Here is a 12315-nt window from a genome sequence, read left to right as displayed (position 1 = left end):
AGCAGGCTTCCTCAGGGTTTTATTTTAAAGCATTTGCTGCATAGAACCACTACACACAACATTTCCTCAGCTGTCCAGGCTCCGTGGCCAGCAGGAATCTGCTGCCACCCCAGCAAATTTCATGCTTGATTAATGCATGCTAAAGCCAACACTTGTGCAAATGGCCATGGCACATGAAATGAAAACCCCTCACTGCATGGAGGGACCCGGGGCTCATACCAGAGAACAACTTCTGAAGGAGCTCAGGTGCCAGAGACAACTGAGGCTTTGATTCACTGCCAGTGACTCCAGGGAAACGGCACTTGGGCTCTCAGCAGATCCCTTCCCCAGAGTGTGCCCAGCCATGGTGGCTTGAATTTGAGCCCAAGAGCCCTCTGTGCTCCTCCTCCCTCCTGGCAATCCCTTGGGCCAGGCTGGATGAGGGACAGAGCCACATCCTAATTCCTGTGGCCCACTCACAGAAATATTTACTGTCTTTCATTCAGCTGTACAAATTTGCTTTCTCGCTTAATCTTCATTACCTGTGATGATATGGGAGAAACAAATAATCCCATCTGAGTGTATAAAATGACTTTGTAGAGTGAATGGTGAAGAGTTAGGAAAAAATACTTACTCACTTGTAAAGGAGCACATCTAATTATTTTTTTTTTCCAATAAACATGCCATTTCCATAACCACTATTCAGAAAAAAACCACACTGTGAAAACATTTCTAATTGTTGGGAAATCTCTACAGATTCCAGTGAATTCTAAATACCTTTAATTACTTAACTCTGCAACCCTGCCAAGGGATTTGTGAGGGGAGAAAAAAAGCAGAAGAGTTTCTGCGGACTATGCCAGATAATAGTCACTCCTGTTGGCACTGCTCCAGGAATCCTTACTAGTAAACTGTTCCCAGAGCCATGCAGGTTATGTGTACAATACACAGATAAAATAAACCCCTAGCTGCTTACCAGAGGCTGCAGCTACACCAAGAGGGGACTCTGAAATAAAGCTGCCTTGCCTTTACACAGGCATTTCAGCAACACACTGAGTGCATTTGCAGTGAGCCAGAGACACCTCCCAAGGGCAGGACGCTAGGAAGGAGTGCAAGCCCAGAATGAAAGCTGACTGTGAGTGCTGCTCTGTGCCCCCACAGGGCACAGCAGGACCTGGGTACCTTTCTTGGCGTCGGTGCCAGAGCCCAGGCCTGCGGTGGTGCTGGGCCGGAGCTCAGAGCTGCTCTGAGGAGTCACAGTGGCTTTGGGATTGTTGGCCTTGCCCTTCCTGTCGTTCTTGGAAGTGTCATTTGGTACATCAGCTATGTCACTCTGAAAGAAACACCAGAACACAGGGATTGTTCTTTTGCCTGCAGTGTAAAAAGCTGGGAACGTTTCTGAGTGGCTCACTTTAAACATAACGAAATTGCAACATATTTTCAAACAACACTACAGAAAAGCATTTGTAACCTATTCCAAATAGCTACTTACTAAAATACAACTTGGTCCCCATTTATTAAAATCTGCCCCCCTAAAGGAGGTATTAATGTGATCCATGAAAAGGCAGTCAGTATTTCAATAAATGATATAATGCAGACAAAGTAGCTTATATTTGAAAATGAGAAGTGATCAGGTGCATTGATTGGAGAAGGACCAGTTCACTTTAAATAAAGAGCACAGCATGGACAGAAGTGGGTTGTGTTTTTCATTGATTCTACTTACAGTTTCAATGCCCATAGCTCTCATTTGGTCTGCTCTTTTTTCTGTGATTGACAAAAATTTCTTTGGATCTGATAAAGCATCCACAATATCTGTAAGAAAAAAAAAAAAATCAACTTTTTATGAGCTTTGGAGGCATCTGGAAATGAGTATTTTACAAGAGCTTTACTCCATCCCTGGTATTATGAGACATGGCTTGCACCAGGAGCCCAGCTTTCTGCAGTGAATTTGGCAGGGCTGGAAGTGCTTATTCCCAGAGCACCTGCAACATGGAACAGCTCTTAATGCACCAAGGTGTGGTTTTAGTCCAGATCCTTATTTAGGAGAACCCAGTGACTCTGTCAGACTGCTCTAACTTCCTCCCAGTTCCTGACTGTAGAATCTGGGACCAGGATGGGATCTCCTGGCCACAAAGCACTAACTTTGTCCCTTGGCTGAGGGTGCTGACTGACTGCAGGGAATTGCAGAAAATGCCTCTGTATTTCCTAGCTAAAGAGCAGTTTCAGGTGGATTGAAGCAATCAGGTAAATCTATTCTCAGCAGCCTTTGTGATATTCCATGACAGGCTGTGAATGGCTTTTCTGGGCATGACCAGCATTGAATCCTGCACATGACACAGCACCAATAGTGGTACCACAGCCCTGGGTACCACACAGATCACTGAATTTGTTTTCCAGTGCAGTGACAAATGTGCAAGCACAGCTTCACAGCATGACAAAGTCCCAGCAATTTTTTACATGCACATCAAATAATCTCTCCCTGTGCTTAACTCCAACAGTCAAAAAAAAGAGAAAATATCCAACCCATCAAGAGGCTTGGGAAGAAACTTGTTGTTCAAAGTAGGGGCTGGGCTGTATCATCTCCCTCCCAACCTGAGCTGTTCTGTGGAATGCTCCTCTGAAGCCACAGCTGACAGGCCTCCCATTCCCACAGAAGTTTAATTAAGCCCTCAGCACTACCCTTGAGATCTGTTTGTCTACACGAACAGGTCATCTCCAGTAACTGCTGTGACCCACTGATGTCTCCTGAAACTCATTTCTCACACACAGAAGCCACGTAGGATTTATTTTTAGCCATGGCAATGGCTCGTGGATGAGCACTGAGCACGTCTCCTCTCCCTAAGCCATCAGGGATGTCCTCCTGTCCTTGGCAGCGCAGACCCAGGGCCGCTGGAAACGTCCCAGTTTCACTGGAAGCTGATGGCAGGAGCTGCCAGGTGAGGATGCCACGGTGTCTGGAGAGCAGCACCCCTGTGTGCTGTGCCAGGAACCAGCCCAGCACAGCCCAGGCTCAGCCCTGCTGGGGAGCTGACCCTCCCTGTGCCCTGCTCCTGTCCCCAGTCCCAGGGAGGTGAGCTGGGGTGGGAGCTGCAATCAAACCCACAGCTCTGACAGTCACTGCACACCATGAACCTGACAGCCAGGCTTACTCACTGCACAGCTCCAGAATAGAAATGTGTACAATGCTGCTCCATTTGCATCAGTTTGTGCCATTATTGTGGTTTTACTGGGAACAGAGGCGCTGATGCAAATAAACCACAAGAAATTGCAAAGCTATAAAATAAAAAGAGGAAAGCACATCTTTGAAAGCCTACAATGCATCACCTTTTCTAGTTATTATTCAGGGCGCATTTTAAATCTTACTCATACAGGTTAAAAAGACAAAAAGGAAAGAAGAAAGAAAGTAGGCAGCTACTGACTTGAGCTCTACCTTCCTACAGGTTTGCTGAAACAACCCCGGAGATCCTAGTGATGGCTCATAAAACAATGAGCAGCTCCCTGCAGAAGATAAGTAATTAAACCCCCATGCCAGCAGAACACTGATGACTGATTGCAGCTGGGTGTCAGAAGGGACTGCCAGGTGTTCAGCGTGCTGCTGCTCTGTACCAAGGAGGGAAGCACAGGAGGCACATGCAGCCTGGCTGGGAGGGAGAGCAGAGCCAGAGCTGAGCTCACTGAGCTCCTGCTCATGCACAGGCTGCTTCTGCCAAGCTGACAGCAAACCACAGCCACCAGCCCTCCCTTCCAGCAGCACTGTACTGCACCAACACTCTTACTGAGGGTAGCAGTGCTTTCCCATCTCTACCAAATAAACCACTCACGACACTGCTGACACTGCAGCACACAATGTGCAAACTCTAAACTGGTGCTGAAATTCTCTTTGGAAAACAAGTCTTTCCCTTCTGCAAGTGCACAATGCACTTTAAAAAAATAATTAAACAAATATTTTCTCCTAGTGGTTCCAGCATACTCAGTAGCTCAAGCCACATGGAACTCAGTGCTAAGTTTAAATTCTGTCCTTAGGAAAAGTCTGGTGCCATAGAACATCAATCCCAAATCAGAAGCACGTCCTTAGCTGAGAAAATATTTCAACTGAGTCATTTGCTGCCAAAAGCCTCAGTTCAGGTAAGAATTAAAGGGCACACTTAAACATGTCTCTTAGACTGATGGGTCAATTACCCTTGAGAATCTCAAGTTTGGGCAGAAGCTCACACTTCTCTGGAGACAAAGTCCCTGCAGTTAAATACTGGGGATGAAATGTGTTGCCAATGGCATGGTGGTGCTCCAGGGCCCCTGGCACACCTCCAGCTGACTTGCAGAAACCAGGATTCCACATGTGAACAACACAGATGCTCCTGTAACACCTTTTTTCCATGAAATGTTGTTACTGAAGTCTCAGCCTGTTAATTTTTTAAAGCCTGGATAAGCAGTAGCAAACACAGACTTGAAGACAGGTTAGGTCAACCTTCCCTTCCTCCAGTTTCTGCTGTGGGAATCACTCAGAGAAGTGCAGCTATTCTTTGCATGGCTGCAGGTTTGAAACAGGTTTTGTGAAGAGAAAAACACTGGTTTGATCAATATATTTCATCAGCAACCCCTGAGGTAATTGCTGCCGAGTCAGAGCTCCAGCATTCTGTGCAACTCCTACTTTTCAGTTTGAAATGGTTCATGCATTGTCCAGTGCACAAGCAAATTTCATCGGGGTGCAGAACCCTTTCTGGCAGGGGGAACTCAGGCATTACACAGGTTTTAGTGGTGCAATGATTACTCTCAGCTCTGTGCTCCCACACACACGTGGCCATTGGCCACTGCTCAGTGTGAGTGACCACAGCTCTGTCAACCTCATCATGGAAATGCTCACATGAAATTAACTTTCCTGAGAGCCCAAACACAATTAAACTACACTAAAGACATGTAAAATCAGGATAGAAAAATGCAGAGAGGTTCTGGATGCTGAATTATTTCACTGGCCTTTTACAAAAATATGCCAGTATTCCCAAGAATATAGAATTGGTTTTGTTTGAAAGAAACTATGCTTCTGCATGTATTTTTTAATACTTATAGACCAATCAATATAGATAAAGTACATCCGAACCAGATGTATGTATAGATATTTATGTCAGACAATATGCAATAAAATAAGACTCTAAATTGTCAACAGAGAAAAATCAAATTGGGCTAAGTAGTAGTAGCTTATTTTCCACATTATTTTCTCGTTTTAGTACACTAATGCTTTTATCATCAACAGAGGCAGGCACTTGGTCAGAAAGCAGATCTGTCCCCTCAACATGCAGAGATCCCAAGGAGTTACAGAAAGGTAGGAATGCTGAACCTCCCCACCCTGCAGCACTGCACGTGTGCTCTGGCTGGCACAGGGAGCACTTCAGGGCTTGCACAGCAGCACTCCAGAGCCACAGCACAGCGAGCCAAGGCTGCTCTCACCTCCAAAGCCATCAGGCACGTAGGTTTTGAGCACAATGTTGCAGAACACGGTGGGAAGGGAGAGGGGCTTGTTGCCCTCGTTGCGCAGGGAGATGTGTCTGTAACCTGCCTGCAGCCCGTCCAGAGGCAGGATCCTCTGCCCAATCAGCTTGTTGTTGTCATCATACACGGCTATCCTCAGCACAGCAAGGTCAGGCAGGATAACCTGGAAAGCCACAGAGCACAGACACGTCATGGCACTGACAGAGCAGCTCCTCCCCGCCTCCCGTGCGTGAACTCAGGCGAGAAACTGCCAGCACTGCAAGAGCCCAGGCTTCAAAATGAAATCTTCCTAGAAAAGCTTTTTTCGCCCTAAATAACGGGTACATTTCAGGCTATGTAAGTTCTGCAACTCACAGTTACACCAGCTAAATACTCTGTGTGTTTATTTCTCATTACTGGAGACTGGTGGCAGTGATAAGAAGGCAGGTAAATATTGCATGGGAAATGACAGATCCAGCAGCAACCAAAGGGCAGGCAGCACTGGATCAGGAGGAATTATGACAGAGAGATGGGATTTGGGATGCATCCAAAAGGGCAAGGAGAGTGCAAGCACAGGCTGCTGGGGATGTGTGAGCTGCTGCAGGCTGTGCTGCACTCAGCACATGGCTCAGGGCATGCACGGGAGCAGGGATGCTCAGCCTCCTGCCCCTGCCCAGCTGGGCTGACAGGACAGGGACAGGGGACAGGCACAGGGAACAGAGACCCCCTGCCCTCCCTGCAGCACAGGGGCTGTCTCTGGGCGTGCAGCACTGAGGAGCAGGCACACAGCAGAGTGCAGCTCCTCTGCCAGCCCACCCTATCCCAACCACACATTGGGACAGATTTCCCCCCTTCCCTGCCTGGGGCTACTCCCCAGCACTGTGGGACACAGGGGAAGAGCTCAGGGAGCTGTGCCTGCCTGCTCCCTCACACCTTCTCAGCCTTGGGGGCACAAACAAAGGCTGCTCTTGGTCTCTGAACCATGGCAGCAGCTCATGCATATCCTGCTCTGCTCAGCTACAGCTCAGCCCTCCCAGCACAGGCCACCAGCAGCACTGCTCGCTCCTCCCCTCACACAACAGAGGGACAACACAGAACCCAGGTCAGAGAGACTGAAACCTTATCTTAACTAAAATAAATATGAGAAAACGTGACAGGAGAACAATCAAACACAGTACCTGAGAACAACTGTGTGGGGTTAAGCATCAGCCTGAGGATAACCCTGCAACCCGAGCAGGGCAGGTGAGATCTCTCCCCTACAGGGCACAGATCAGCACATCTTTCATTACATGATGCTCTTTGACACGGATTTGCCACGATGGGGACTGAGTTTATTGTTCCCTCTGCATTAATTTGTTCTGTGGTATCCTGCTAGGACTCGCACCCTCTCATGATGTTTTAGCACAGTGCACCCCGTGCCATCAGCACCTCCAGCCAGAGGAATCCTTCCTGCTGTGCTCCTGCCACTCACCCGCTGGATCTCTGGTGGGTGCTGATTACACTGCTAGCTATGATAAGGGCCTGAGGTGGAGAAAAATAATCTCTTGGCTGACCTACGAGTTCAAGAGAGCCTGTGACCATGGGATTGCTCACTGGAGAGCAGTAATGAGAAATACTGGCCTCAGTCTCTGTGCCCATGTCCCAGCACACGGGCTGCACTGGAATTTCTGGCCCTTTTGATGTAAGAAATCAGACAGCAGCAGCTGCTGGTCACACGGCCAGCAAGTCATGGGCAGCACATTGCTTGTGCATCAGCATCTTCCCTGTGCTCCTCACACAGAGAAAAGCACCTGGAGTCACATTCCTTCCACAATATGAGCTCAGAAAAAACTCTTGCATCACCTCAATTTCTCTCAAAAACTGGCTATGCTGTTAGGAAAGCAGATTAAGTGTGTAATATATCCAAGTGTGAAGAGCTATCACCATTCAGCAAAAAGTCTGACATTTGGACTACAAGTCTGAACTTTGGAATAAAAGAGCAACAATTCTGCATGACAACAAAACAGGTGTAAGCAAAACAGATGTTATCCAAGACAGCACTGTAACACATGTAGTCTGGATGAAACTCCAGGCAACAGAAGAAAAATAAAATAAATATATATATATGTGTATCATATATATATAAGGACTGAGAGATAAAAACTGAACACGGACAAATGGTCTCTCTCTTTAAATCCCCCATGCCAAGAAAAAAAGGGTTGTTTTTTCTTTCAGTATTGGAAAAAAATAAAAAAATAAAGAAGGTACATGATGCACATGGACCACTGAAGGAGGGAGCTGGCAACACGCCTGAGGAACACAGCACCCTTCCAACTTTTCCATGTAATGACATTGACCTTAGCTTTGGATGCAGCATCTCACCTGCCCTCTGGGCTGAAGGAACAGTGCAAGATAGCAGCCACTGCCAGGGCAGGGAAGAAGGAATCTCCAGGGAATGATGGTGTCCGCCAGCGGGGCTCACTCTGAGCAGACTGCATACCTTGAACACAGGCATGGTCACAGAGGAGGTGCCTACCTCCAAGTGGGAGGAGGAAGCAAAGGGGAGGAAAAAGCCAAATGGAAACAAAAACAACAAAAAAATCATGTGATAGCTACAGAGGTTATCCGTTAGAAAAATAAAACCAAAGCAGAACCAAAAAGAAAGCAGAACCAAAACAAGGCAAAACCAAGCAGGCTCCTGAAAGCTGCCCCCAGCTTTCCATGTTCACAGCAGCACCCGGGGCCCTAGAAGCCTGGCCGTGGAGCAGCACTCGTCGGGGTGAGCAGGGAGGGCTGGCTCAGGGGGCAGGCACAGCAGGGCCCTGCACAGATGCCACCCTACCTTCCTGAAGACAAAGGACTCCTCGTTGTACACGGGGTTCAGGCCGTTGTTCATCACCATGCGCGTGCGGAACTCCTTGCGGATGGTGTCCGTGGGCAGCCCGTACATGTCCACCTCCACGTAGGTGCCGATCTTCTTGTCTGACAGGAACTGCCCAGAGATCACCTGCAACACAGCAGCACAGAGAGAACGGCACTGCAGGGCAGGCATGTGGGAGATGGAGGTCATTTCTCACTGGCATCGCCCTGAGAGATGCTTTACAGCTGACACATGTGCTTAGTTCCTCGTGTGCAAAGGGTGCATTTCAAACTGCACCTCCTTGGAAAAGCTCCTGTGGTCAGGCATGGAAATACTACTTCACCTGAAATGGTACTGCCAGCAGTGCCTCACAGATGCATCCACTGTATGAAAACACTGAATGGAACAACCAGAGCTGGCACTGCTATTCCACAACTTCTAACACTCTGCTCAGAAGCACTTTTTAATATGATACATCTTGAGCACAAGAAGTAAAAGGAAACTCTTGCTCTGTTTTCACTGATGTGAAGGTCTGAAGGTAATCACGTGTCACTCTGACTCCATATTATGTGTTTGGAAAGTGCAGGATGCTTCAAAAGTGAAAAACCAAAGCCCCACACAATTCCTCAGTATTGTTAGAGATATGCAGGTTTGTTGCCATTTCACCCCAAGTCAAGATTAATCTAGCCACAGCAAGTGATTACTCCAGGGAAAATTTTTATTTCACCAAGATGATCTGTTATTTAAAAATACAGATAATGTTTTCACTACTACAATCAAGGAGGCAAGAAAAAGACTGAAACATGATTTCACAGAACTAAGCTCATTCCAGATCCTGCTGTTTGCATGACCTAACATCCTTCTGGGGAACACTCTGGATAACAGATCTGAAAAGTTTTGTGGTTGAGAGTATCATTGCTGGCTTTTGCTCCATTCAACTCCTTAATTACAAAATTTGCATGGAATTTTACACTAGTTTTAGTCACAAAAGAAAGGTAACTGTCAAAATGCATGACCTAGGAACCATCTGATCCCACTTCCTTCTTGGAGGGGCTGTGCTTTGATTACCATTTAAGAAACACAACATCAATTAAACATGCTTATTCTACTAGAGGTGCAAATGGAGCTCAGTTCAACATCTGGGATGCATGAGGAATGCTTGGCCAGCGAGGGTGTGAAACTGAAATGCAGCCCATGGAAAATGCTAAATGAAAGCTGAAGCCTTTTGCTCACCAAGCAGGTTTTACAATTGTCAGCCTCCTCCCAGAACTGGTCACCTGACCGTGCTGTGGAACTGCAGCAGGAGCTTTATGGACTTGGTTACTCACAGACAGCTCCAGAGTAAGGGCCTGCCCCACACCAACCATTTTCTGCATTCATTCTGAAGATATCCTGTCCCTGTGTGCCCAGACTCCTCCCTGCTCTGTGGGGACAAGTGATGCTGTGCAATTTCACATTGTGCATGGGAAGGAACTTCATTCCTTTATGTGTTTGTGTGGGCTCATGGATTTCAAAAAGACCATTGTGTCAGAACACCACCATGAACAATAACACATCATTTCCAATTCTATCATACTCCACTCAGATCAAGGAAACAAAGGCATCTTAGCCAGCAATATTAAAAAAGAAAAAAAAATAACCAATGTGCTGAAATCTGCCCAGTCCAAGCACATTGAGTGCATATATGCAATTTCTGGTGATTCTAAGTGTGCTTTTGGGTGTGCTGGCAGCTGTCTGTGCTGCCTTACCTGCACAGAGCACGTTGCAGCAATAACACCATCCACAGGAGTTTCGGAGAACGGGTCGAACGTCCGGTCTGGTCGCCGCATGAAATCTGGCTTTAGTAGGTACCTTATGGCAAGGGGAAAAAGAGAAAATTGTCCTTGATTGGAAATTAAAATGGTATTAAATACCTATGAAATGGATGTTCTGCCCTTACACAATGAGCTCGCCTAAGCAGTGTAAAATACAGACTCATTCCAGCCGCAAGTGTGAGGAAGTAAAGGAAAGTATTACAGTTGTCTGGAACATAGGTAAACACTAATTTTAATTTTGAATAACCAACTACAGAGAGATTAAATCAATCTGTGATTTTAAGATAAAAATAAATGTAATATAATCAAGGACATTTCAAAACAACTGAACAATACAGTTAAAAAATACAGGGAGTCACCATGTAATAAAACACAGATGCTCTCATTTGTTTTAATTCTTTAACACTTGGGAAAAGCACAGAGGGATTTTTCAATGTTATTTTTCCAGATGAAGCAGCTCCTTGTGGTTCAAGACTTGTACACTAAATTTCAGCTTGAAGCTGATTTTTTTCATTGTGGTTGTGAAACCTTGGGGGAAACAACTGATAATGTCAGTGCTGACAGATTGTTAATTATAGCAGCATGAAAGGTACCACCACAATAACACTCACAATGCCTCCCTGAGGACCTCACAGTGCATCACCATATCAATGAAGCCAATTTGTGCTCTGGTGCACCAAAACCCAAGGATTCTGCCACCAAAATGAAACAGCAGTTGATCACTGCAGAAAGGCTGCACATTACAGACATTCCCTTCCACTGATGGAAGAAAATGTGCAACTGGAAAAATCTTGCTAATTCTGCAACCCTGACAGACAAAGCCGCTTGAAGATGAATTTTTACCCACCCTTAGCCTCTAGTGAATCACTGATACACAATATGATAAAGGCCTAGACAGAATTCAGGGATTAAAAAATGCTAGAAAAATTCCAGTGGAAAGAATGTCAGTGCTTTCATCCATTTCTTAATAACACTGCTTCTGTTTGGAAGCAATATTACTCTTTTTTCTTCCATTAAAAATATTTTTCTTCCATTAGAAAAGTGATTTCTTAATATTTGGTTAATTTAAGGCAGGTTGGGGCAGAAGGCAACTAACTCTCCTTAGCCTCTGTTTTCAGCCTGCTGCAATAAGAAATGCTGAAATGACCTTGTTTGATCAGCATGAAAGGTGCAAATCAGAAAAGAGGAGTACAGGCAGAAGGAAATGCTCAGTTTTTCATTTCCCTTGTGACTGAAACACCACCACATTTACACTGCATATCAAAACATTACCATGCATTACCACTACATTATTATCAAAGCACTGATGGAAGAACCCAGGAATTTAGTTGGTAACTTTGCCTGTCCTTCAGAGAATTTGGCAAAAGTAAGCAGGTACTCTTTTACTAAGCTGGTGGGTCCAAGAAGAAAGGAACCAAACTCTGCCATAAGAAAGCTTTGGTTTTCTTCTGTTCTTGTTGTTTTGATTGAAATTACAGCGAGTGCACTTTGTCAAAGCCAAGAGCCTCTCCTGGAGCGCTCACAGCTGCCATGAAGGCATGGCATGGCCAAGCACTCTGTGCCATCCCCCAAATGAACAATTGGACCAAGCTCCATCCGCCAGACTTTCTTTCTGAGTAAGATCAGCAGCAGTAAAAGAGCAGCTCCTTCCCAGGAAGAGTTTCCAGACTCTGATGTGTTTCTGGACTGTCATTTCCTGTGATTCATTAAACCTCTCCTTTTCTCCTGCTGCTAATGACCAGTCTATCCTATTAAGGTCTATCAACATTTGAGAAAAATCTATCAGCATCCCCTGAACATCCTTTGTCATACAAAAATCATGAGCAAGAACTTAGATGAAACACTTCAGGATTCTCTGTGAAATCTGTGCTCCAATTAAGAGTGCACAGATTAGAAATATGTTCCCTATGAATTCAGATTCCACTTGTCCAAGTAAATTTGGCAATTCTGTGAACTGCGCAATGAATCTCCACTCTGAGGCACATCTTCAAAGAAAGGCTGAGAACAGAAGGTGGAGATGGATTTGAATAACTGTGCACAGCATTCATGATCTTCATAATATGAACACAATGCCTCTTGGATCTCATTTGAAAACTGGGCATAATTAAAAGCATCTTCATTAGAATACCTCCTTATGGGGGAGAATGCTCCCTGAACTCTGCTGATTTCTACTCCTCACCTAGCATCCCATTCTCCTTTTGTAACACATAATTAATAGTGACA

At 45.7% G+C, this 12315-nt stretch overlaps 1 protein-coding gene across 7 annotated transcripts in view; it reads right to left on the bottom strand.

Moving 5' to 3' along the window:
* The window catches only part of PLCB4 (phospholipase C beta 4), a 171494-nt gene that overhangs the window by 24645 nt on the left and 134534 nt on the right, over positions 1-12315 (bottom strand). For all 7 annotated transcript variants that reach the window (XM_064709817.1, XM_064709818.1, XM_064709820.1 and 4 more), the window contains 5 exons: positions 10027-10129; positions 8261-8425; positions 5419-5623; positions 1700-1788; positions 1159-1309 (listed from right to left, as the gene is read on the bottom strand). In XM_064709817.1, coding sequence (XP_064565887.1) covers positions 1159-1309; positions 1700-1788; positions 5419-5623; positions 8261-8425; positions 10027-10129 — 713 coding nt within the window. The remainder of the gene's footprint in view (positions 1-1158; positions 1310-1699; positions 1789-5418; positions 5624-8260; positions 8426-10026; positions 10130-12315) is intronic.

Source organism: Zonotrichia leucophrys, chromosome 3, assembly GCF_028769735.1.
Source record: "Zonotrichia leucophrys gambelii isolate GWCS_2022_RI chromosome 3, RI_Zleu_2.0, whole genome shotgun sequence".
NCBI classification, from domain to species: Eukaryota; Metazoa; Chordata; class Aves; order Passeriformes; family Passerellidae; genus Zonotrichia; species Zonotrichia leucophrys.
The sequence above is the reverse complement of the archived record's forward strand: the minus strand, read 5'-3'. Positions and strand labels throughout refer to the sequence as shown.